At 40.4% G+C, this 25,153-nt stretch overlaps 1 protein-coding gene across 10 annotated transcripts in view; it reads left to right on the forward strand.

Moving 5' to 3' along the window:
• The window catches only part of MGAT5 (alpha-1,6-mannosylglycoprotein 6-beta-N-acetylglucosaminyltransferase), a 197,722-nt gene that overhangs the window by 108,210 nt on the left and 64,359 nt on the right, over positions 1–25,153 (forward strand). For all 10 annotated transcript variants that reach the window (XR_014784184.1, XM_084808742.1, XM_084808752.1 and 7 more), the window contains 5 exons: positions 1,884–1,960; positions 4,725–4,814; positions 20,961–21,032; positions 22,263–22,424; positions 24,351–24,520. Coding sequence is in view for 9 of the 10 variants with exons in the window: in XM_084808742.1 (XP_084664868.1) it covers positions 1,884–1,960; positions 4,725–4,814; positions 20,961–21,032; positions 22,263–22,424; positions 24,351–24,520 (571 nt within the window). In the remaining variant the exon portion in view is untranslated. The remainder of the gene's footprint in view (positions 1–1,883; positions 1,961–4,724; positions 4,815–20,960; positions 21,033–22,262; positions 22,425–24,350; positions 24,521–25,153) is intronic.

The raw sequence follows: 25,153 nt of genomic DNA on the forward strand, positions 1-25,153 counted from the left end.
AGAGCATACTTGGGTAGTGATCGTGTCAACCATCCATATCTGTGTCTCACAAATTGACTTCAGTGTCTTCAGGAGTGTCAGCCATGCCAGCTGGAAATTCCATGAAGGCCCTTGGGATCTATCAGATTTCATCAGCCCCTGGGGCTGAGCCATTTTAATAGGCCCACCGCTCCTGTGTAGGGTAGAAGCAGCTGTGAACCTAAACCTGACCAAGAAATGGCCTGACCATGACAATAGGGTCAAAAAGAACTCCCCGCTACCAGACCATCACATTTCTGCCCAGTCAAGAACACCAGATCAAGAGTTTGACATGCAATATATGTCATGCTGATGACATGTTAGGAGAGCCCCATGGTTGCTGTGGCAGACATGAAGTCTAAAGCTTCTCCCAACAAGGTGACCTTGGCTTAGAGATTGAAATCACCCAGAGCCATTATCTTGGGAGTCTTCAACACCAAATCCCCATGTGTATACATACAAACTCTCTATGCATCCCACTTGGAATCCATTAGGGCTGGAAAGCGAGGTGGCAGGGAGGGAAAAAGCTTCAGTGCTCAGAAGCTGTGGTTCTGACCAACCTAAGAAGAGCCATAAGAAGAGCCATGCTGGATCAAACCAAGGGTCCATCTCTTTTTTTCATACCCATAATAATGTGCTGTTTTAAATAAAGTGCTGTTGAGTTCCCTGGGACTGCAGTATCTGGCCTCATCTATCAGCAAGAGAACCAAGGACCACTTGGAAGCTGTATCTCCTGCCTCCCAGGAAGAACATCATGGCAAGGGGGAGGCCAGAGAAGGAACAGGTCTAGCAAGCTTGTTTTGCCCTTCCTTGCCAGAAATAACACCTATAAGAACTTTGAACCTAAGAACTGGTGCCTCTTTTGCTTTTTCCTCCCCTCCCCCAATTGCTGGAGAAGACTCTTACGAGTCCCCTGGACTGCAAGGAGGTCAAATCAGTCCATCCTAAAGGAAATCAACCCTGAGTGCTCATTGGAAGGACAGATAATGAAGCTGAAGCTCCAATATTTTGGCCACCTAATGCGAAGAGAAAACTCCCTGGAAAAGACCCTGATGCTGGGAAAGACTGAAGGCAAAAGGAGAAGGGGACGGCAGAGGATGAGATGGCTAGATAGCATCACGGATGCAATGAATATGAACTTGAGCACGCTCCAGGAGAGAGCGCAGGACAGGAAGGCCTGGCGTGCTATGGTCCATGGGGTCACGAAGAGTCGGACACGACTGAACGACTGAACAACAACAACCCCTCCCCCAATCCCTTTTCCTGTTGTGTTGTGACTTCTAGATTATAAATCTGAGGGCAGGGACTGTATTATTATTATTAATCTTTGTAAGTTGCTCTGGGAGAATTTTTTGGCTGAAGAGTGGGGTTAAAATGCTGTACATTAAAAAAAAATGCTGCTGTAATAAATGGATGTGCTTCACAGAGTCATAATAGGATATGCAACTTTAAAATCAAATAAGCTTCCACCTATGTTTGTTATGTGATTTGTCAGTCAGGCATTTGACTCCCAACAGCTAATTGAATAATTGCTGTACTTTAATTTAACCAATAGGTTAATTGCATTCTGGTTAGGAAGTTAGCTGTGCTTAATTATAAATGATGAGACATTATTTTCATCAATTCTTAATAACCCTCTCATATCTGAGCGCACTTGTTGCACATTCAGTTTTATTATTCCCTGGTTGCATGGCTCTATTCCAGTTTTGTAATAGTGAGGTGGGGGGAGAAAGCAGTGATAGATTTTAGAATTCCATTGGCATTTCACTGGTGACTCATCTGCATAGCCAGTTGAGGTGAAAAACATGAATATGCCATGATGTGGAATATTACTGGATCATATTATGTTTCTTTTTCCTCTTCAGATCTCATTAATGGAGCCCAGGAACAGTGTGAACTACCTCCCATGGATGGTTTTCCTCACTGTGAGGGCAAAATAAAAGTAAGACCAATCTTCTGTTGCATTTCTTCAGTGTGTGTGTGTGTGTGTGTGTTTACAAACAGAACAAACCCTGGGGTGGGGTGGGGGATATCATCTCTTGAGACAAATGGAGGGAGCAATCCTATGGCTGCTAGATGGCCATAGCTTATCTGGTTTTCCGGGAACTGACCTTCCTCCACTTCCACGCTGCCTCCAAGGCAGTGCGGAACAATTCTATCCTCTGAGCATACAAGAGGAGTGCGGAACTGCTGAAAAGGGGTGTTTCTGCAGTCGTTCTGGGGCAGGGAGGGTGGAAATGCCTGTACAACACATCCAATGTGTCGTACAGCATCCTCCTCCCCCTCTCCGTTCTCCCGTGGCTAGATAGCTGCAATCGGCTGTCTAGCTAATAATGCAGGGCAGGAGAAGCACAGAGGGAACAATCCCTCTGTGCTTCTCCTGCCTCGCATTGCATAGGTGGTCGCCTCCGAGTTCAGAGGCGGCTGCCTATCTGAATAGGATTGCGCCCTAAGTTAACTTAAAGTGACAAAAGGCAAGTAGTGAAAAAGTTATACACTTTTTAATTCTTCCTAACACTACATGAAGAAATGTTAGTACTGTGGCTGGAGCAGAGTACCTAGTAATTCATTCATAAACTATTGTCCAAAAAGAACAGTTCCCAAAATTATAGTTCTATTAGTTGAGTGGTTTAAATTAATTCTAATTGCAGGTGGAAGAATACAGGTGATGATATGTGCATAAAAGTAGTAGAAGTGGATTGTATGGGATGGGATTGAGTATTCTAGCTAATGGGGGCTCTAATGGGTTCTTCAGCTAATAAGCACAAATAATTTAGTGCTGGGCTGAAAGCCTACCTGCCCTTTTACCAATGGAACAGACACCATTGGCAGAACAGATTCCCCCTGCCCCTTGCAATCACTTGTACACCCAAAACTCTGCTGTGGAGCGGGGAGAGGAAGTCCCACTCATGACATAGGGTGTTGCCCTTTATACTCTTTAAAAAGTTACATCTTATCATCATCACCATCATCATTACCACCTTACTTGTTAAAGAGCAATCAAGGTGATGATATATGCATAAAAGTAGTGCCAAAACGTACTTGTTAAAGAGCTATCAAGTTAAGCACTATAATTTCATGCTGTACCGAAACCCTACCTGCCCTTTTACATCCTCTTCAATTCCCTGCAAAAGGGCTAGTTGTTTTTCTGCTTCTTTTGCTGGGATGTTGAGAATTTTGGAGAAATTTTTCAAGGTGCACGGCTCTAGTGCTTACCTTATTGTAAGGAGGTGGATGAAGGGCGCGTGTGTGCTTTCTTTTACCATTCACGCCCCCTCCCCTTCATTTCTTGCAGCCTCTCCAGCTGCTTGAGCTTCTTGGAAAGCCCTCTAGCCTAGAAGACGTAGCCAGGAATTCCTCCCTTGGGACTTTCCAGTGCTGCTGCCTGCTGAATGCCTGAAAACTGAGAAAGGAGTTGTTGTTCTTATTTTTGTTGTTGTTAAAAGGACTTTTAATAACAATAAAACCAAGCCAAAATGCCTCTCTCAGCTTTCAGGCACTCAGCAGGCTGCAGCAGCACTGGAAAGCCCCACAGGAGGAAGCCCTGACTAAGTCCCCCAGGGGGCTTTCTGAGAAGCTCAAGCAGCCAGAGAGGCTACGAGGACAGAAAGGGAGGGAAACAGTAAAAAAAAAAAAAAAGAGGACCGTCCCCCCCTCATCCCCCTCTTTACAGTAAGTTAAGTACTGAAACCCTTAACCCTAAAAAATTTCTCTGGAAATTCCCACCCCTTCCCACAGTTTTTGAGCACAGTTTGTTTTCATTCCTCACCCCAATGAATAGTCAAAAATAAATAGATTGAAACATTTGTCACAGTGCTACTATAATTATCAAAATCCTCTTTTAACATGAACAGTTTGTGTGTTTTCAAGCAGACCTGCTTGAGGACACTTTAAACGTTTATTAAAATTTAAAGTGAAGAGTTGTTGCTAGGTATACAAAAATGTTTTTGAATATCCCTAGTGTATGTATATCTTCACTTGGTATGTAAGATGTCCTTAGAAAGAAAATTTGTGCAGTTATCTTATCTGTAGTTGTAAATGTTGTGTGTAATATAGTAGCATATAATTATTCTTACAGCTTCAGACCTCCTATATGTTTGTAATACCAATCTAAATTTTGAAATATGGACAAGTTAGCTATCAAACAGAAATGAAACTTGCATTCGTTTCTAAACTTGAATGACAGTTTAGCTTGGTTAGTTTTGATAGGTTTCGCTACAATAGCCAATAGTTTGTTTCTGAGAAAATATTTGAACAATACTGTGTTGTCATTCACAAGTAGATCTGGACGATAGTGCCCGAAGTGGTGAGACTCCTGAGCCTGCAAGCAAATACATGTTGCTGAGCAGTAGTGAGAGCAACTGTGCATTACCTTGCTGGCATGGTAGTATTAGTCCCTGCGGTTCACTTGTACTTGCATGGATTAAACAGCCCCACAGAAGATGTGTTCCAGGCCAGATATCCCTCTATATAAAAGATCATACTTACAGTGGTAAACCATAGAGTGATGAGATGTATTGACTAATGGTGAGGTTATTATTGCCCTTTTCCTTCACAGGGTCTAGCAATTGCTTTCTGCTATTGACTGAAGCCTACATTAACCTTGTTGATCTAAAATGCTTCTCTACCAGCTCCCTGAAATTTACTCTAAATGTCTTGCAGTCAGGATCATAAACCTGTTGATTGGGTATCGTTTTTTCTTCTAGTGGATGAAAGATATGTGGCGATCTGATCCTTGTTACTCAAGTTATGGTGTGGATGGGTCCACATGTTCCTTCTTTATTTACCTCAGTGAGGTCAGTAAATTTATATTGCTACTTATATGTAAAGCTACAAGAAAGTCCGGATGAATAACTGAGCTTTTAAAGAACATTTCAAGCATTATTAATTTAACAGAATGAAGGGAAGCTTTCCTTTTATAGGACAACTTTATCTTTCAAGAGAAAATAGACAGTTCAGTTTTCAACTAACCATGGTGTATCATTATGTCCCAACCTAGACAAACTGCAATTAGTGTTAACTGTTGCTTATTAAATAGTGATCTTCAAACCATGGTTTATGATCCTGGTTTGTTTCATTAAGCCACAGTTAACACTAGCCACAGTTTGTCCCGGCTCCTGCTTAATGACAGATTACAGCTACTTTAAAATTGAAGTAAATCCTCCTTGCAGCCACTCTGGAGGAGGATAGGGGAATGGGGGAAAGGTACCAAATGGTTTCCAGGCTAACAAGAAAATTATTTGAACGTTCAATCTCTGTGAGGTAAATGTTTTGTGAATAAGCAGACCTAGACTGTAATACATAGGTGTTAATTTTGTCAGTGGAGATTGGAAGATCCCCTTACTGCAGTGTGTGGTCCTGAATTTGGGCATCTTGAACCATGGGTTTGGTGATTCTGGAAAAAGGAATTATATCTAATATTTCCATTCCCTAAGATTCTAGAGCAGAAAAGTCTTTTATTCTAGGTGTTGTCCTTCATGTATTGCCTTGTTCTTGCCATCGTTTTCATAATTATGACTGATAGGTCTTTAACTGTTTGTTATTTATTATTATTTATATTAGTTACCTCATAAATTATCTAGGTGATGTACAATCAGTTAAATACAAAACATTAAAAATATAACCATGTTCCAGTATGCTACTCGTTATTCTTCATAAGACTTATCATAAGATAGAAAATGTTATGCTTTGTGTTCTCCTGTGTAATTTTGTTCAGTAAAACAAGGATTTGGTGGAAATGGGGGGTGGGGGTTCTGAATAGTATTTAACGTTGCCATTGAATCATCAGTGTTTCCCTGTTGATGATGACAATGCTGTATATAGAAGGATTCTTGTATTAAATTATGTAAATGCTATGTACATATTTTGCTTTTGAAGCCACTTTTTAAAAAAATGGCATATTTATTCTCTTAGCTTGCAGAAAGAAATGAAAGACCAAAACATTTTCTTAGAACAAGTTAGCATGTTAATATCTCCCTCACCTCAGGAGGTATCTTAGTGTTTCCTGGCATTTGTCAGTGAGTATTACCGGTATCTTTATATAGACATGCTAATTAAACTCAGTAGAGATGATGGAACAAATACACTTCACAGGAGTGCCAGCAAAGGAACTGCTATAACGTTGGTGGAAGCAGATTTTTAGTAGATCAGTATATCCCCTTTTTATATTTAATCAGTGTTCAGCTCTCTATTACTTTGGTTTAAGTTTTGGTGTATAGAACATAGAATATTACACTTTAATTAACTGCAAAGAAGGTATCCTTCAAAAAACCTTTTCATATCTAAATGGGTTGGTCAGTCATAATCCTAAACTGATGGATTATTCGTTTAGATAACAGAAAGCAGAGGTTGAGTGCTGGGTTTGTGTATACTTTATACACAAATTAGTGCTATAATTTCTAAACTGCTACTTATTTGATTTATAGCCTGTTTTGTTAATAGGCTCTGGATGAGTAAAAATTATTTGAAGATGGATACACAGTAATCAGTGGTGGTTTGTGCTACCATTTGTTGCTACTTCAGCACCATGCATGCATATGGTTTCTGAATGAACAGTAGTGCCTGGCACAAACCACTGCTCATCCATGCAGCAGTCATGTTTCTGCACTATACTAAAGTAGCAGCCCTGTTACTTCTGTAACCACCTGGTGACACATTCTGTTAAGTGTACTAGGTCCCTCTACCCTATTCAATAGCAGAAGTTGGTAGTCTGCTAGTAAACCATTCTATAAGCTGCCACCTCTTAAAATCGGTAAATCAAAAATACAAAAAGGGCTTACAGACAAAAATATCAAAACGGAATTGCAAAGATGAAGTTACTTTGAACGTATTATTTTAGTATGTAGGAGATGAGGGGAAATGTTCCCTGCCAGTTCAACAGGAGATCTGGAGGTAATTTTTCTTTTCTCATTCTACTTTTCTAAAGAGCAACTTTTCTTACAAGGCCAATTATATATAAACTTGTACATAGAGTATTTTAACTTCATCTATGCATAACTTTTAGACTTTTTTATTTTGTGTAATGCTGGGAAAATCTTTATCAGAGTGTTGTGCCCCATTATTAGTGTGGTTGTGAATTAGAACTGGGATTTTGGAGAGGTAGCATACAAGTGTTCTATGAGATCTGAAACAGAGGCAGCAGTATCAGATGGCCAGCATGTTCGCTGAAGGATGCCCCCTGGAAGTCCAAGAGTTCCTGTTGTGCTAGGCAATTGCGTCACATGACATCAAGGTTATGGCCACAGATTCAGCTAACGTAATGTGGAATGATGGTTATAACCTTGCCCATTCCTTCCCACCAGTGGTTTCTGCCACCCCGTAGGTGAGAACAACTTTCAAGGCCAGATTATACCCCCCCCCCAAAAAAGTTTCTAATTTCCTTCACTTGACACATGTTAGTATGTTTTTATATTTTTAACTAACATTGAATCTTAGGTCTTTGAACAAACTAGATTATAGTTTATTTACAAACTACTTCATGCAACAGTTGTTACAGTGCATAATTTTATAGGAAGCATTATGCTTCTCTAAAGAACAAATTAACCATTTTGCTCATCAATCTGTTTTATGTTTAGTGAACAGCAAAAATAAAGGTCTTTGCGGATTTTCTAAGAGGGTTTTTTTGACAGCACATAAAACTGTTTGGTCATGCTATTAGCCTTGAATTTAAATTCAGCATGCTTAATCCTGTGATTAATGCTATGATTAATACTAAACAGCAAAGGCTGAAAGCTGAAATATTTGTGAATACAAGCATGAAATGAAATTCTTACATCCACTACAATGATATGGATATATGGACTGTGTTGGCTGCTAAAGATAACTTGGAGCTGGTGTTTCACAAAGTAATTTGTCAAAATGAACAGTGATGGAGAATTGACTGTTTATGATGTGGGTGAAAGCTGAATGCTAAATGGTAGTGACTATGTGCAAAGCAATTTGTGTAATGGCAGTAGAATTTGAAGTGCCTCAGGGTATTGAGAAAAATATGTCAATATTTTCTTTTAAGTTTCAGTAGTATTTCCAAAAACATTTTTAGGAATGATGCGACACAGTATTAATTTTCAGATACCTTGAGAGATAACAGGGACTTTGCAGGAAGATAAAAGGATGTATCACATACTTGACATGTGTCCAGAATTTTTGAAAGTACCTTGATAAAAGGTTTTTAGAATAGATAACATACAGAACAGATGAATGTAGCCATGCACTTGTTATGTTACTAAAATTAGTTTGTGGAATGAGAGGTCTGTGATTTCAAGTGGATTTGCCTTTCATCTGCAGCCCTCTGTGTCATATCCCATACCATTCCTGGCTCCCCAAACCTTAAGGGGTGCAGGGAACTGCAGCAGGGAAGAATAGGCAGTAAATCCCTTTATGCAGATAGAACCCTGTTCAGGGGTGCTGAATCCACCCTTTTCTGTTACGTACCAGCAAATTTATGTAATTTTAGGAGCTTTCCTAGTTATCAGCACCGTACAGATCTATAGCATGTAGACTTAATGTACAGTCAGGGCCAGAAATATTGGAACAAGGATAACTGTTTTGGCAGTTGGCCTCTGTACACCACCACATTGAAGTCGAAAGGAAACACACCCAGATGGGAGCGAAGTCAGGACTTTCAGCTGTAATTCAAAGGGTTTGACAGAAGTGGGGCACTAACCATTCGGGAAGTACAGCCAGTGGCATGCACACACACCCATTGTTGATGTCTCATAAGTAATGGAACGAATGGCTGACAAGCAGCTGCATGGCCAGGTGTGGCCTGTTTCCTGGGTACCCCATGACCAATCAAGCAGATAAAAGGCCTGGAGGTGGTTCTGAGTCTTATATTTGCATTTGGTAGCTGTTCACTGGAACTCCCAACATGAGGTCCAAAGGGGTGTCCATGCGAGTGAAGGAAGCCATCATTAGGCTGAGGAAACAAAATAAACCCACCAGAGAGATAGCAAAAACAGTGGGAGTGGCCAATACAACAATTTGGAACATCCTGAAAAAGAAGGAATTAACTGGCAAGCTCAGCAACAGCAAAAGGCCTGACAGACCATGGAAGACAACTAAAGTGGATGACCGCAGAATTCTGCTCATGGTGAAGAGGAACCCTTGCACAACATCTAGCCAGGTCAAGAACACTCTTGCGGAGGTAGGCATGTCATTGTCAACATCTACAGTCAAGAGACGGCTGTATGAATGTAAATACAGAGGCTTCTCAACAAGGTGCAAACCACTGGTAACGCTCAAGAACCGAAAGGCCAGATTAGCCTTTGCCAGCAAACACCTAAAAAAGCCTGCCCAGTTCTGGAATAAGATTCTCTGGACTGATGAAACCAAGATTAACTTGTACCAGAATGATGGGAAGAGAAAAGTATGGAGAAGGAAAGGAACAGCTCATGATCCAAAGCATACCACATCATCTGTCAAACATGGTGGAGGCAGTGTTATGGCATGGGCATGTATGGCTGCCAATGGACCTGGGTCACTGGTGTTTATTGATGACCTGACTGCTGATCAAAGCAGCAGAATGAATTCCGAAGTGTTAGGGCTATACTTTCTGCTCAGATTCAGCTGAATGCTGCCAAACTGATAGGACGCCGCGTCATATTGCAGATGGATAATGACCCAAAACATACAGCAAAAGCTACCCAAGAGTTTCTCAAGGCAAATAATTTTATTTATTTATTTATTTATTTCATTTCATTTCATTTCTATACCGCCCAATAGCCGAAGGTCTAAAGAAAGTGGGATCCAAAGAAGTGGGATGTTCTTCAATGGCCAAGTCAGTCACCTGATCTCAACCCAATAGAGCATGCTTTTCACTTACTGAAGATAAGACTGAAGGCAGAAAGACCCACAAACAAGCAGCAGCTGAAGGCAGCTGCAGTAAAGGCCTGGCAAAGCATCTCAAGGGAGGAAACTCAGCATTTGATCATGTCCATGGGTTCCAGACTTCAGGCAGTCATTGACTGCAAAGGATTTTCATCCAGGTATTAAAGGCGATCCTTAAGTTTGAAATGATGTTGGCTTGTTCCATTACTTATGAGCCACCAACGATGGGGAGGGGGGTATGCCACTGGCTGTACTTCCTGAATGGTTAGTGCCTCACTTTTGTCAAACCCCTTGAATTACAGCTGAAAGTCCTGATTTCGTTCCCATCTGGGTGTGTTTCCTTTCAACTTCGATGTGGTGGTGTACAGAGGCCAACTGCCAAAACAGTTGTCCTTGTTCCAATATTTCTGGCTCTGACTGTATCTGGTGGATTTTAACATTTATTTTTCATTAGAATCCTTAAAATTTTAATCTTTAAAAATAAAGGAATTACAGAAATATAGCCTTCGTGATTGCAGCTCCATGTTTTATTTGTTTATTTGCTTAAAATATTTAGATATCACCTTTTTGCCTGAAAAATGAACACATACTAATATATTTTTAAAGGCAGTAGTTGCTGGTGAAGGCTCTGCGATGTAAAATGTCAACTCCCCAGTTGGACATTTGTTGTTCTTGTGGCTGCTAAAACTGCTTCTCTTTAAATGTTCTATGGTTAACCAATGGGATAAATGCTCCTGCCACAGGAAATGTGCAGGCTGGCAACCTGGCCCTGGAAATGTGACATGTTTTGTCCCTAGGGAACAGGTTGTCTTCTCAGCTGAGCAGTGGGACAGTCTGTGGCTCCTGGCTCTTCCTGGTGTAAAGGAGACTGATCCTTTTCCCAGGCCCCAGATGTTATTGCTTCTGTGGCTGTTCCAACTATACCAATATTTTGAAAGTGTCATGTAAAATACTGAAAGATTAGGAGCTGAAAGGAAATAAAAAGAATCTAGATTGTTGTACAACTTTCCATGAATGTTTTTTCAAGTGCTGAAAACATCCTATGCTATTTTCAGGCAGTTCACAGTATTCCAGCTTGTTTTATATTCTTGGAGGTCTTCAGGTGAGCTGGTTGCCCATCCCTGCTCTACATACACAACCCTTTGATATGGTTCAGCTATAACACTAAACTATAATTTCTCATTAAGTGCATGAACCTTCAGCTTGTGTACTCTCCTTCTCCTCTCTTCCTAGTGCAACCAAGGGAAGGAGACTGATAAGCTGTTCTTCCGATTTCAGTTAACTACAGTTCAGCATTGAATCCAAACCATAAACTGTGATTAATCTTAACTGGTTTAAGCAACAACTCCTTTGAACCCAGTTTTTGCATCAACAGAAACCTATTTTACAGAAGGCAAACTCTCCTTCCCCCATCTCTGCCAACCAACTTATTCACACACACACACACACACACACACCCCAAATATCTTTTTCTCTCTCAGCCTGGATCACCACCCATACACACGTTTGCCCTCCTGAGCACGCTTTCTTTCTGTCTGTCTGTCTTTCTGTCTTTCTTTCTCTCTCTCTCTCTCACACACACACACACACACACACACCCCTCCCTTCTCGTCACTGCAGGCACATGAAAAAACACATTCACTCTCTTTCAGGATCCCTCCAAATTCCATTCTCTCTGGATCACCCCTGAACTCTTTCTTTCTCGCTCTCTCATACTTTTTGTGGCTTCACAAAAAAATTAGGGATGACCCGAAAACAAAAAAGGGCACATATAGGAAGTGGAAAGAAGGCCAAGTAACAAAGGAAGAGTACAGGCAGATAGCACAGAATTGCAGGGATGGCGTCAGGAAGGCTAAAGCTGAGAATGAGCTGAGGTTAGCAAGGGATGCTAAAAACAACAAAAAGGCTTTCTTCAGCTACGTGCATAGTAAAAGGCAGAGGAAAGAAATGGTGGTTCAGCTATTCAATAAGGATGGCAAAACGATAACAGATGACAAAGAAAAGGCAGAGGTGCTCAATTCCTACTTTGGCTCAGTCTTCTCCCAAAAGAGGGTCTATGACCCCCCTGGCAAAGGTGAAGTACAGGCTGAAGGGGCAGGATTGCAGCTTGAGATCGATAGGCATATGGTCAAGGAACACCTAATGACTTGGAATGAGTTCAAATCTCCAGGGCCAGATGAACTGCATCCTAGAGTAATAAAGGAACTGGCAGAAGAATTCTCAGAAACGCTGTCTATTCTCTTTGAGAAATCATGGAGGACAGGGGAAGTGCCAGATGACTGGAGGAGGGCTAACGTTGCCCCTACCTTCAAAAAGGGTAAAAAGGAGGAACCTGGGAACTACAGACCAGTCAGTCTGACATCCATCCCTGGGAAAATTCTGGAGCAGATGATAAAGCAATCCATCTGGAAGCACCTTGACAACAATGCCATGATTATTCAAAGCCAACATGGATTTGTCAAAAACAAGTCCTGCCAGACAAATCTGATCTCATTTTTTGATCAAGTCACCTCCCTTGTAGACCGTGGGAATGCTGTAGACATCATATACCTCGACTTCAGCAAAGCTTTCGACAAAGTGCCCCATGATATCCTGATGAGCAAACTAGCTCAAAGTGGGCTAGATGAAACAACAATCCGGTGGATCCACAGTTGGCTACAGAATCGGACTCAAAGAGTGCTTATCAATGGGACCTTCTCAAATTGGGGAGAGGTAACGAGTGGGGTACCACAGGGCACAGTCCTGGGCCCAGTGCTGTTCAACATTTTTATTAATGCCTTGGAGGAGGAGGTGCAGGGAATGCTGATCAAATTTGCAGATGACACCAAATTGGGCAGGATAGCTAATACTTTGGAAGACAGAAACAAAATTCAAAGTGATCTGGATAGACTGGAGCGCTGGGCAGAAAACAACAGAATGACATTTAATAGGGATAAATGCCAAGTTCTGCACCTAGGAAAAAGAAACCAAATGCACAGTTACAAGATGGGGGATACATGGCTCAACCACAGTACAAGCGAGAAGGATCTTGGAATTGTTGTCGATCACAAGCTGAATATGAGCCAACAATGTGATGTGGCTGCAAAAAAGGCAAATACTCTTTTGGGCTGCATTCATAGTAGCATAGCCTCCAAATCCCGGGAAGTACTAGTTCCCCTCCAGTCAGCACTGGTTAGGCCTCATCTGGAGTACTGTGTCCAGTTCTGGGCACCACACTTTAAGAAGGATGCAGACAAACTGGAGAGGGTTCAGAGGAGGGCAACAAAGATGATCAGGGGACTGGAAACAAAGCCCTATGAAGAGAGACTGAAAGAACTGGGCATGTTTAGCCTTGAGAAGAGAAGACTGAGGGGAGATATGATAGCACTCTTCAAGTACTTGAAAGGTTGTCACAGAGAAGAAGGCCAGGATCTCTTCTTGATCATCCCAGAGTGCAGGACACGGAATAATGGGCTGAAGTTACAGGAAGCCAGATTCCGGCTGAACATCAGGAAAAACGTCCTGAGTGTAAGAGCAATATGACAATGGAACCAATTACCTGGGGAGGTGGTGGGCTCTCCCACACTGGAGGCCTTCAAGACGAGGCTGGACAGCCGTTTGTCAGGGATGCTCTGACTTGGATTCCTGCATTGAGCAGCGGGTTGGACTCGATGGCCTTGTAGGCCCCTTCCAACCCTACTGTTCTATGATTCTGTGTTACCCATCCATTCAGACATATGAACACACAATCGTCACCAACCCCCATGATTGCTCTGAGCTGGCTCCCCCAGCTTCCCACTGGCTTCTTGCTGCTCTCCCTACCATCCCCCACTGGCCCTATGCTGGCTTACCACTGCCCATCGTAGCCTCCCTGTCTCACTCTAGCCCCCCACTGCTCTCTTTAGTTCCCCACTGCTCTCTTTAGTTCGCACAATGGCAAATTGCTAAGCTACAATACACTCTTTTGGTTTGGTTGGTTGCTACTGCCCATCGTAGCCCCCCAGTCTCACTCTAGCCCCCCACTGCTCTCTTTAGTCCCCCACTGCTCTCTTTAGTTCGTACAATGGCAAATTGCTAAGATACAATACACTCTTTTGGTTTGGTTGGTTGCTCTCTTTAGTTACACCTCCCCCCCCCCCCAGATCACCAGACACCAGTGAGAAGGGCCTCCTTTTTCTTGGTGACTGGCAAAGGAAAGCATTGGCCTACTGCCAGTCACTGGAAATTAAGATGGTAGTGGTTTGAGGCCTTCACTTCACTTTGAAGCAGTCCCAGCTATTGGTAAGAAAACCTGTTAGTTTATCTTTTAAAGAAAAATCAGGAGAGGAAGGGCACCTCTGTAGGCACCAAATAAAATGTCTGGGGCAGCATTGTTGCCCACAAGTGCCATTGTTATCGTATAATTGAACTCTGTGCACATTGCATCTGTGACTTTAAATCCTTTTTCGTTTAGCCTGATATAAGCAATTTAATGCTGCTTTTCAAAACCAATTAAAATATGTTGTGTTTATGCAAATGATTAAGGGTCTTATATGGATGAGTTTTGGGCCTCATGGAGTATGAGAGACCTAGCATATTATGGCTCTAAGTTGCATTAACATTTTTTACATCTAAGAGGTATCAAAGACATTACTTACTATGTGTCACTCTTGTTGTTTGCACAACTTAACAGCAGATTTTCTCTTTCCTGCTCTCAGTCCCTGGTTGTCACTGACTTTTAAAAGAACACAGGAAGCAATGATAGCTGGCTAAGGTGTGCTCCACTCCCTAGGAGTATGTGATGGTTGCTTTATCTTTGGCCTCTGTAGACATGCAGCCACAGAAACAAAATGGATCAAAACCCTTCCATCTACTTTTTGCAGGAGGTGTTTCCTTATGGATTTCCCCTGGTCTGCCTTTATGTTTCATGTCCTAGAATCATGATGTTCTAGGATCATGGAGTGTTATTACTTAGGGTGTCCTATGACTTCCACTCTTGGAGAATAACGGAAGATATTTTTTCTTGAAGTATTTTTTCTTGAAATCAATTACATTATTTTCAGCTACAGCTTGAGGTATTCCTTTCTTGCATAAACCTACTTGTCAATTAAAATCTTTCAAAGCCCTGTTTTCTGGTGGGTGGCTGTAGGTCAGAGGACCTTTTCTGTGGTGGCATCCAAATTATGGGACTCACTCCCCAGACTTCTCTTCCTGGTGCCAATCCTTCCCATGCCAGTTGAGGTCTGACCTCTTATTTTGCTAAATAATGGTATATGAGCTCTTTTAATGGAGTCATCATATCTACTATTTTATAAGTTTTCTATCCCCACAGCAATCCCATGAGATAGGCTAGCTGAAAGGGAGTGATTTGCCCAAGTTACCATAGCCATGAGTTTCATGGCTATGTGGGGATTTGAACCTGGGTCTCCCCATTCCTATTCCAGCATGCTAACTACTACACCACACTGGCTCCTTGTATCTGTTGTTTTTATTTTGTCGGTTCGAGCTGGTGGTGGTATTAAGCTGTCTTAAGATCATTTAATAGTGTACAATTTTAATAATTGAATAAACATTTGCTATTTCTCCCAAATAGAGGCCTTCCCTCCCACCCTGCAAAACCCTATCCATGAACCTTAACCAGTGGTTAATCATCCTTTTCAGACCATTTTAGCTCAGTTCTGGGGCAGGGCAGTTCTGAAAATCCACTCGGTCCTTTGGGTTCTCATTCCCTTGTGATCTCCTCCCCTTCCATGATCCCAGCACTCTGTCTTCTGGGTATTACATGTATGTAATATGCAAATAAATAGTATGAAACAGGATTAGCCTTTGGTATAACCCAGTGGCGAATGACTCATGATATCTGAGTTCAGTCCAGCGTGTGTGTTTGTGTGTGTGCCTTTTTAGGATGCACCTACTGAAATTATAAGTTCACGTTGCTTGGGGTGATTTGCTCCTGCTGCTTGCTGCTCTGTCTTGAATTGAGAAATTGTGATACACAAACCTGCTCACTGCTGTCTAGTAGGAGCTTGTCAGTTGCATGACTGATTATTTTCTTTGCCTACCAAAAATGTAATTTATTATATTAGTTTGCAAGCACTGGAACGACCTTCCCGAACGTGGTACCTTCCAGATGTCTTGGACTATGACTTCTACTCACCCACCCCTCGCAGCCAGCAAGGCCGTGCTGTCTGTGTGGTGAAAGGAGTTGTAGTCCCAACACATCTGGAGGGCACCAGGTTGAGGCAATGTGGTGTTGCAAAGATGCCATTCTGCTGTGCTTGGTAAGCATCCCATGATGTTGATACCTGTCTCTCTTCATCTACCACCATGAAAACACGTCTATTCTAATAGTGTGCTCACAGTTCTTTCCTGTGCAGGTGCTGTGCTGATTCTTAACAGAGTGGATCACAGAAGGGGCATGGTTTTATTTTATGGTTTTAATTGTTGTGAATCACCCAGGAAGCTTCAGCTGTTGGGCAGTATAGAAATGTATATTAAAAAGAAAAAAGAAAATTGGTAGGGATATGGAAGCCACAGAGGCATCCCATTGTCCGAAATGGCTTGGTGCAGTGGTTGTATGTGCGCTTGTATATGCACCAGGGAGAGCAGGAGAACAGAGCTGTCTGTGGCCCATGGGAGCTGCACTCATGCAGGGAAGGAATATGTCCTATATAATATAACATTGTTTTAATAACTGAAAATAGAATCTGGAGGTCTGCTTTTATTATTGTTCGAATTCCAATAATTATACATTCGAAAGCAGTGTTGTTAAACCACCTCTTACAATGAAATTGCCATGTTCAAAAACAAAGAATAGATAAATAATCATTATATATTTGGACAGCAGTCTGTATCAACCTACCTTACTTGCTGTACTGACTGTTAATTCTTTCTAATAAAAAAGATAAGGATCAATATTTCCTTGCCACAAAATTATTCATGTAAAAAACATTCCTTGAGAAGATGATAATAGAAATTTTCTTGTGCGAATTTTAACAGTGGTTTTATTCCACTGTTACCAATTTAATGTTTTTCTACGTGGGATTGTTTTTCAGTTTTCTATTACATGTGGAATGCAGATCTGAAACATTTTGAAAACAGGCGATAATTTTCTTTACATGTAGCAAGAACATATTCATTAGTTAATTCATTCATACCTGTAACCTCTTCTTGTCAAAACATTGTCAATGCAACTCCCACTGCATTCCAAATGAACATGTGATAAGGAAAAGGTTTTTTTAGATAGCAATGAAAAACATGCCAATTCTGAATGTGAAATAATGCTTGCTTTGATCTGGAATGCCTATGTTTTTCATATAATATGGTTTATTTGTATTATATTCAGTCCTAGTCTAGCCTGAATACCTGAATTATAACTGTCACTCAAGTAACTCTTCATTATTAAAGTGAAATATCCAAATTTAATGACATTGACCCAGGGAAGGCTTTTCTGCTTCATTTTTCCAGGGGCAGCTTTGCCCCTAAAGGTTGGAGGCCTTTCAGATCAGAACACCATGTGAAACGCAGGTGGCAAAATTGCCTGCTGTAACTTTGGTGCATTTATATATACCTCCTTCTTTAAATCCAAGCATTTGAATATGTGCAGACTATTTTCTGGTAGCTGGAATTTTGGGACACAAATTAAAAAGTGCTTTTCTATGTATATTTTTTTCAGAGAGGAAAAAAAGAATATGCTACAGCAATTGACATAATAAGCAAAAAGAGCTCTTGCCCCCCAGGTAGTCTGCAAACCGCCCCCCCCCCAGTCTACCCAGTGTAGAGAGCAAAGTGAAATTGCATCTGCAACCCATACCCCTGAGGTTCATATGCCACAGGCCACATCCCTCTTAACATTCGAAAGGGACCCCTGGACATGTTCTGCTGTATACATGTAGCATGCACTTTTCAGGCACTCTGCTGTACTTGTGAACATTGTAGGATCCCCACTGATGTTGGAAACGGGTCAGTAGGTGCCGTCCTTCTTTATGAATTAATTGATAGAACTTGTGGAGCCGCTTCTCATTCTTAAATTTTGGCAGTGGGAGACACACCAGGAAAATGCAGTTGACATTACTTAGGCTTACTTTGAGGAGGGAATGAGAATGAGCATAAGATATAGGCTTCATGGAAGAAGGAATTATTTTTGAGAAGGAATTTCTGTGTTCTAGGTTAGAACACTTTCAAAGAATTTAGTATTTTTCTTCAGTGACTTAGGAGTGCTTGGTAATAGTGAGCCACTGGGTAAAGTTCTAGTGGCCCTCTTTGCACAAACTAAATTGATGATGGAAATTGCATTGTACAAAATCAATATTTGCTTTTATAAGTTTTGAAAAATAATCAGCACAATAACCTTTTAATTCTTAAAACAGGCTTTGTCAATTAACTAGTAGTTGTCATGCATTCAGATATAATTGAAGGTGACAATTATATCCTCCTATCCCTCTGGCTGTTTTATCAGGAATGAGGCAATAGGGGTTCTGACATGGCTAGAAATGTTTCATTCATCTTCTAATTCTTTTTTACTGAGTAGTAATACAAAGCCATTTATATGTAGCTATTTTTTGGAAGTCCTTAAATCCTAGCATAGTTTACATCACAATGTATTCTTATTTTATAACATTTCAGACAATTTTTATACCAAGGAGCTGACTGCCACCTTTTAAATTTGAACACTTTGACGAACAGCCATAGAAACTATACATTATGTATCCAGTGGCATAGGGCCAACCTTCTTGTGACACTAAACTGGTCATTTGAAATTGTGTTACTGTTTTTAAAAAAGGGGGGTAAGTATGTGAATGGGGGCCTGATTGGGACTGGGATGTCCAAGGAAACACCTTTTCTCTCCCATCAAAGTGCTGACAGATACCACCCACACACTGGGGCTATTCACATGACATCCCACTGTGGGTGAGGCCACAGCACATGCTGGGTGTGCATGGCCGCCATTTTGAATATGCAATCCCCGCTCAGGCATTATCATGTTGTGTGAACCCAACAAGTGTGGTTTATGCGAGGGTTAAACAACCCTCGCATAACCCATGGTCTTTTTTAGGGTTATGTGAGGCTTGTTTAAGCCTTACATAACCCACGCTCACCGTGTTCACACAACATGACAACCCCCGAGCAGGGGTTGCATATTCAACCTGTCACCCAGGGATGCCACAACTTGTAATGGGTTAAATAACCTACAACAAGCAGCAGCGTGTTATCCGAACCCACTCACTGTGAGGTAACTGTTTTGTGAATCAGTGGGCCTAGATTCTAATAACTGTCTATCATGGCAGTGGGAACTGGAAGATCCCTTTAGTACAGAGTGTGATCCTAAATTTGAGCATCTTGAACCATGGGTTATGGTGATTCTGGAGAAAGGAATCGTATCTAATATTTCCATTCCCCAAGATTTTAGTCTTTCATTCTAGATATAATCCTTCTTGCATTACATTGTTCTTGTCATAGTTCCCCTAATTATGACTGATAGGCCTTTAATTGTTTGTTATTTATTAGTATTTATATTAGTAATAAAAAATCTCTAGGTAATTACAATTAATTAAATATAAAACATTGAAAATATAACCATGTTCCAGTATGCTTCTCATTACTCTTCATAAACCTTATCATAAGATGGAAATGTTTTGCTTTCTTGACTTTATTTCTTTTCTGTATAATTACCTCCACATTAGAAGTGTACACTTTAACATGTGTTCTCCTGTGCAGTTTTGTTGCATGTTTTTGATTTGTTCCCTAAAACAAAGGTTTTGTGGAAATAAGGGCTTTTCTTAATAGAATTTAACTTTGCCATCGAATCATCAGTTTTTCCTGTTAGAAAGGTTCTTGTATTAAATTATTTAAATGTTATGTACATATTTTGCTTTGCAGCAAAATACGTACATAGCATTGGATAGGCAGTTTGGCACCTATGGGCGCCACAGCTCATCGTGGGTTAAATAACCCACAGTGAGCCACAGTGTGTTGTCTGACCTCAGTCACGCTGAAGCTGCTTTTTGCCTTGGAGGGAAGCTCACACTGGTACCAAGCTTCCCTTCTGGGGCTAATAAAATGGGTTTGAGGAGAATAATGTTTGGTGGTGGTTCCCAGCAGGGAAGGGAAGGACTAATTGCTCTTCCACATGTACCACGGTCCTAATCCTGATGCTCCCTACACCTGTTTCCTTTTTTTATATGTAACGTAATTTCAAGTGACTCATTTAGCACCATGTATAATTTGGTAGATAGATTCAGCACTCTTTTGACTGGTGAGATATTATATTCTTTCCCAACTCTTCTGCTTTCCTATGAGAGTTTTATGAGGGGAAAAGGTGATACAACTTTGAACTTCTTGTGGTTGTTCATTTAAAGTATGAAAATATACTTACACATGTTTGTGTACTGTACAAGAATATTTTCTTTTATGGTTCCATGTATTTTTGTGTGCATCACACATTGGGATAGATGCAAACTTAATCTTACTTAGAGTAGATCTGTTTTAATCAGTGGGGCTTAAGTTGAACATGACTCAAGTCATGTTGATTTCAGTGGGTCTGTCTTATATATGACATAAGACTACATTCAACCCATTAGGAATAATACCAATAGCAAACCCATAACAATAGGAGAACAGATTCATGACATCCTACATTCTAGGATATTAAACCAGGCAGGCAGAATATGAATGGAAGTGATGTCTTCTATTGAGACCAGTATTCTACTAAGGAGAAGAATCTTATTGTCACTGTTTTTCCTTTATTGTTGGTTAATCGTTGAGATTTATTTTTGCATGGTACTTCTGTTCCTTTCTAAAGTGTGTAATAGTCTGTGCATTCTCCCTTCTGCCAGCTGTCTTGCTATGCTGAGCCTTTCAGTTTTCTCACACCAGCATCTTCAAGGCTTCAGAGCTATATTTTTAATGATATGTTGTAGATATGATCTGTTATTAAAAGGCAACCAGTTCACTGAAGGGGATAAAGGGAAACCGTTAATAGTTAATCTGTTTTCTACATCTTTTAAACTCCTGCTGCTGTTTCGTCACCTGCTGACCTTGTGGTGTTCTCTTATGACTGTCAGCAAATAAGGAATGGATCACATCAAGGAAATAGATGATTGAATATTTTGCTTGATTTGTTTGTAGCTGAGCTTAATAAAAGATCCCCATTTCTGCAGGTTGAAAACTGGTGTCCTCGTTTACCCTGGAGAGCAAAAAATCCTAATGAAGAAACTGATCAAAAGTCAATGGTAAGAAGTATGCCTTGCAGCTTTCAAAATTCTTAATGAAGTGGGCTTTGAGATTATTTCATTTTCATCTTTCTGTATAGCAATATAAATCATGGGTCATAAAATAAACCCAGTCCAGTCGAAATGCCCAGTAGTTCTGGTACTAGGCTGTTGTTGTTTTTTGGAGAAAATTGTTTTGGAAGACACAATTTGAGAAGTTGCTTTAAAATAAAGAGACACTTCAGTGAAGATTTTAGATTGTGCTTCTCTTTATACATGGTAAGTTAGTTTTAAGTCAGCAGAATCTGAGGTACATAAACATGTTAAATAAACATGTTAAATTCAGAGTCCTTGTATAGTGGTAAACCATTTAAATGACCTGTAAACATGGGGGGGTTCACATGACTGTTGTCCACCATGGTTTATTTAACCCATAGTGAGGCTGCGGCACATGTGGGGTGTATGGTATTGCCATTTTGAATATGCTTGGGGGTTGTCGTGTTGTATGAACCTGGCAAGCAGGAGTTACGTGAGGGTTAAACAACCTTCACATACCCCATGGTCTCCTTTAGTATTATGTGAGGGTTGTTTAACCCTTGCGTAGCCCATGTTCACTGGGTTCACACCTGAGCAGGGCTTGTATATTCAACCTGGCACCAGGCTCGTCATGAATTAAATAATCCACAATGAGCCGCAGCATGGCATCTGAACCGGTCGGAGACTAGTTCAACGTCACAAGTTAAGTAAGGATCTCCTCTTCTTTTAGTGAAATGGCTGCAATATTAAAGAATGCTAAGGTGTACTGTTAGGTTTTCAACTAAGAGCCACATCAAACATTAAGTATTTTAGGTGTACATTTAAAGTATAGAAGTGTAGATGTGACAAGCATGTATTAGCAAACTTGTGTATCACATAGACGTAGTAGTCAGTGTTTCAGCTGTTATTCCTTGTTAAATTTACCCTTAGTAGGAACATTTGACTTAGTGTTTCAAATGGCTCAAGTAGCATTATGAGGTGGTGGGAGCCATTACAGTTATCGCACAAATAATATATGAGGGCATGGTTTCCATTTTCGTGCTTTGTGAGTTTGAATTTTGAAATATCGATGTGTAACTTTTATTTGAATGAAATGAAAATGAAATTGAGATATTCCCAGCCCCCACAAATACACACTTTATTTTTATCCATATGAATCCTCTCTAATCTATTTTGGAGTACCACTGACTTTGTAAACTAACTGTTTAATTGAAGGCTGAAATCAGAACCAATTTTGATTTGCTATACAAAATGATGTCCAGACATGAAGAATTTCGGTGGATGATGCTGCGAATAAGGAGAATGGCTGATACCTGGATAGAAGCAATTAAATCACTTGCTGAAAAACAACACTTGGAAAAGAGAAAACGGAAAAAAGTGAGTTCTACTTCAAGATATAAACTAAACAATTTCATTGCTGTATCGAGGAAACTCAAGTGCATGGTTAAGCGTCTTCTCTCTAAAGTGCTGCCTGTTATGCATAAGGCAGGTAAGGGCTGATTGGACACACTATATACATAGAGAGTGAGAGAGAAAGAGAGAGAGAAAGTACTTCTACATGGTGACACTTAACACAGAAGCCTACCATGTACTATGTTACATGCATTAACTAAAACAAATTATAAGGCCCTGCCTACAGGCTTATAATCTAATTAAAGGCTCAAGTAACAAGGAAGGAGGCATGTGAGTCTAAAGGTGAGATAAAGCCTTGGATCTGGAGGGCAGGCACTGGCATGCATGGGACAGAGTGGGCAAATGGTAAGCAGATTTCAAATATTAGTACCCCATATGAAGCATAATGACGTGAAAGCATACATATTCCTTTTGGACATACAAAATATTTTAATTGCCTCTTAGGGGAAGCTGCAGTACCTCATAGATAATGTGCTGTTGTAATGAGAGATTATTTCGATTAAATGGCATTGGAAATAACTAATGCTAATGATATGTGCTTCATTTCCCAGGCATTTTAGCATTTTAGCTTTCTAAATTTTTAGCTTTGCTGTTTTAAATCTGTATTTTAAACTCCTGCACTGCTGCTAGGTTTTATTGTGGTTGTATTGTTATATTGTGGTTTTAATGTTCTATATATTTTAAATTGTTTTATTGTGTGTTGTTTGGTTTTAATTTTTGTGAATCGCCCAGAGAGCTTCGGCTATTGGGCGGTATAGAAATGAAATAAATAAATAAATATCAAATCAAAGTGGGACTAGTCCACCATCAGTTAATACCAGAAAGTATTTAATCTAATAAGAAAGTAGAAAGAACTTTATAGAAAGTGGGAAACTAGCAGAATTTGAGGAATATAGGATAGCCTTCTGGGATGAAGTAGATAGAAGCTAAATGCTATATTATGTAAAGACAGAAGCTGAATGAGATAACAATTGAAACCCATAACAACCTGTCAGAGTTCACAGAATCGCAGTTAAGACCAATAGGGAAAACTAAAAAAATATATACTACCTTTTGCTTTCTTGGGCAAGCACATTTTGGCCTCTGCCACTGGCCAGGAGGCTAGGGGCTGCTGGGTGTGTGCGTGAGCGCGCACGCGCTCGCGCGTGTATACTTAAAGTCAGGAAAATCCAGATCAGATGATATTGCTGAGATTATGGTTCTAATAAGGTGTTATTTAACTGAGTAGAGTAGAGAGGGAGCGCAGTATCCCCGCTCCCATCCTCGTGGGTTTCCATCATGCTGTGGGAGGTGACATTTTGAAGAGGGGAGTCTCCTGATGCGTGGATGATCTCTACGCAATTTTGAACGCTGATTTTCCAGTGTTCAAAATAATACGGAAAGCCTTGGCAGATACAGGAGTCTTCCCTTTTCAGAGCTGTCACCCCCCATGAGTATAGAGCAATGGAAATGTACAATGAGGGGGCAGATCTAGCACATTATCTCACCTTGTGTGTTTACTCCAGTTAGGTTAATAACAGCTGAATTAGTCATTTCAGGAATTGGTGCCTGAACAGGCTTGCTTTCTGTCCTCATTATTTTCTTTTTTTCTCCTGTCTGTTAGATTGTAAGCTTACATGGAGAGACTGTCTTACCTTTTAATCTTTATAATTTGAGGTGCTTTATAAGTGATAAATAATACGTACAAGTGCTGGAATGTTTACATTTTCTTCATATGTCAAACAAATACATTTGTAAGCCCTATCGTTCAAATTACTGGTGTAGAATGCAGTTACACTTATATGCTTCTAGTGAATTTGACCCATATATCCAAACATGAATCCACGCTCTGTTCAACAGGAATCTACTGCATGTTTAATACCAATGTTTGTTTATGACTTTCTTTTTCAGGTCCTTGTTCATCTGGGACTCCTAACAAAAGAATCTGGATTCAAGATTGCAGAAAATGCCTTTAGTGGTGGCCCACTTGGTGAATTAGTCCAGTGGAGTGACTTAATTACATCTCTCTATTTACTGGGCCATGACATAAGGATTTCAGCTTCATTGGCAGAACTCAAGGAGTAAGGAAATTATTTTCCATTTTGAAACTAGAGTACCAAAAAATGTTCCCCTGACTGGAAACTCTCTTGAAGTCTTTATTGTATAGCCTATAACTTTGTGAAGAGGAAAATGAAAGTGATAATTCACTAAACAGAGACAAGGAGATTATTTTCATAAGCTAAATAAATGCACCGTGAAAAAGATAATATGTTTGCATTGTAGTTGCTTCCTTGTGAGGCTTGATTAAACAAATACTGGAAAATTCAAACTAAGCAGCTTTATTCTCTGCCATTACAGGTGTGTTAGAAGACATCTGCAGCAAGAGAAAAGGCTGGCTCTTCAGATTTGTTGTCTTTTCCCCCTTAAATTAACTTTATTTAATAACATAAGACTAGAGTATCAGTAAATCAAATTGCTGTAGCTAATCTGTGTGAAAGTTGTCATTCTTTCAGATAGGTTTTGTGTTTTGATCTGTTGTTTTGAAAATCTTGTTCTACAGCATATCATCCATAATTTCCAAATGATTTATTCATCACATTTAATTGGAAAAGTGTTTAGCATTACAACCATAGTTGCACTGCTCTTTGTATTGTGTGGGCTATTTCACTGAACAGGTGTTTCAGAATGGGCACTTGAAAGCACAGATGAACATC

Source organism: Heloderma suspectum, chromosome 1 (assembly GCF_057233095.1).
Source record: "Heloderma suspectum isolate Gila_16-S chromosome 1, 16-S_ref, whole genome shotgun sequence".
Lineage (NCBI taxonomy): Eukaryota > Metazoa > Chordata > Lepidosauria > Squamata > Helodermatidae > Heloderma > Heloderma suspectum.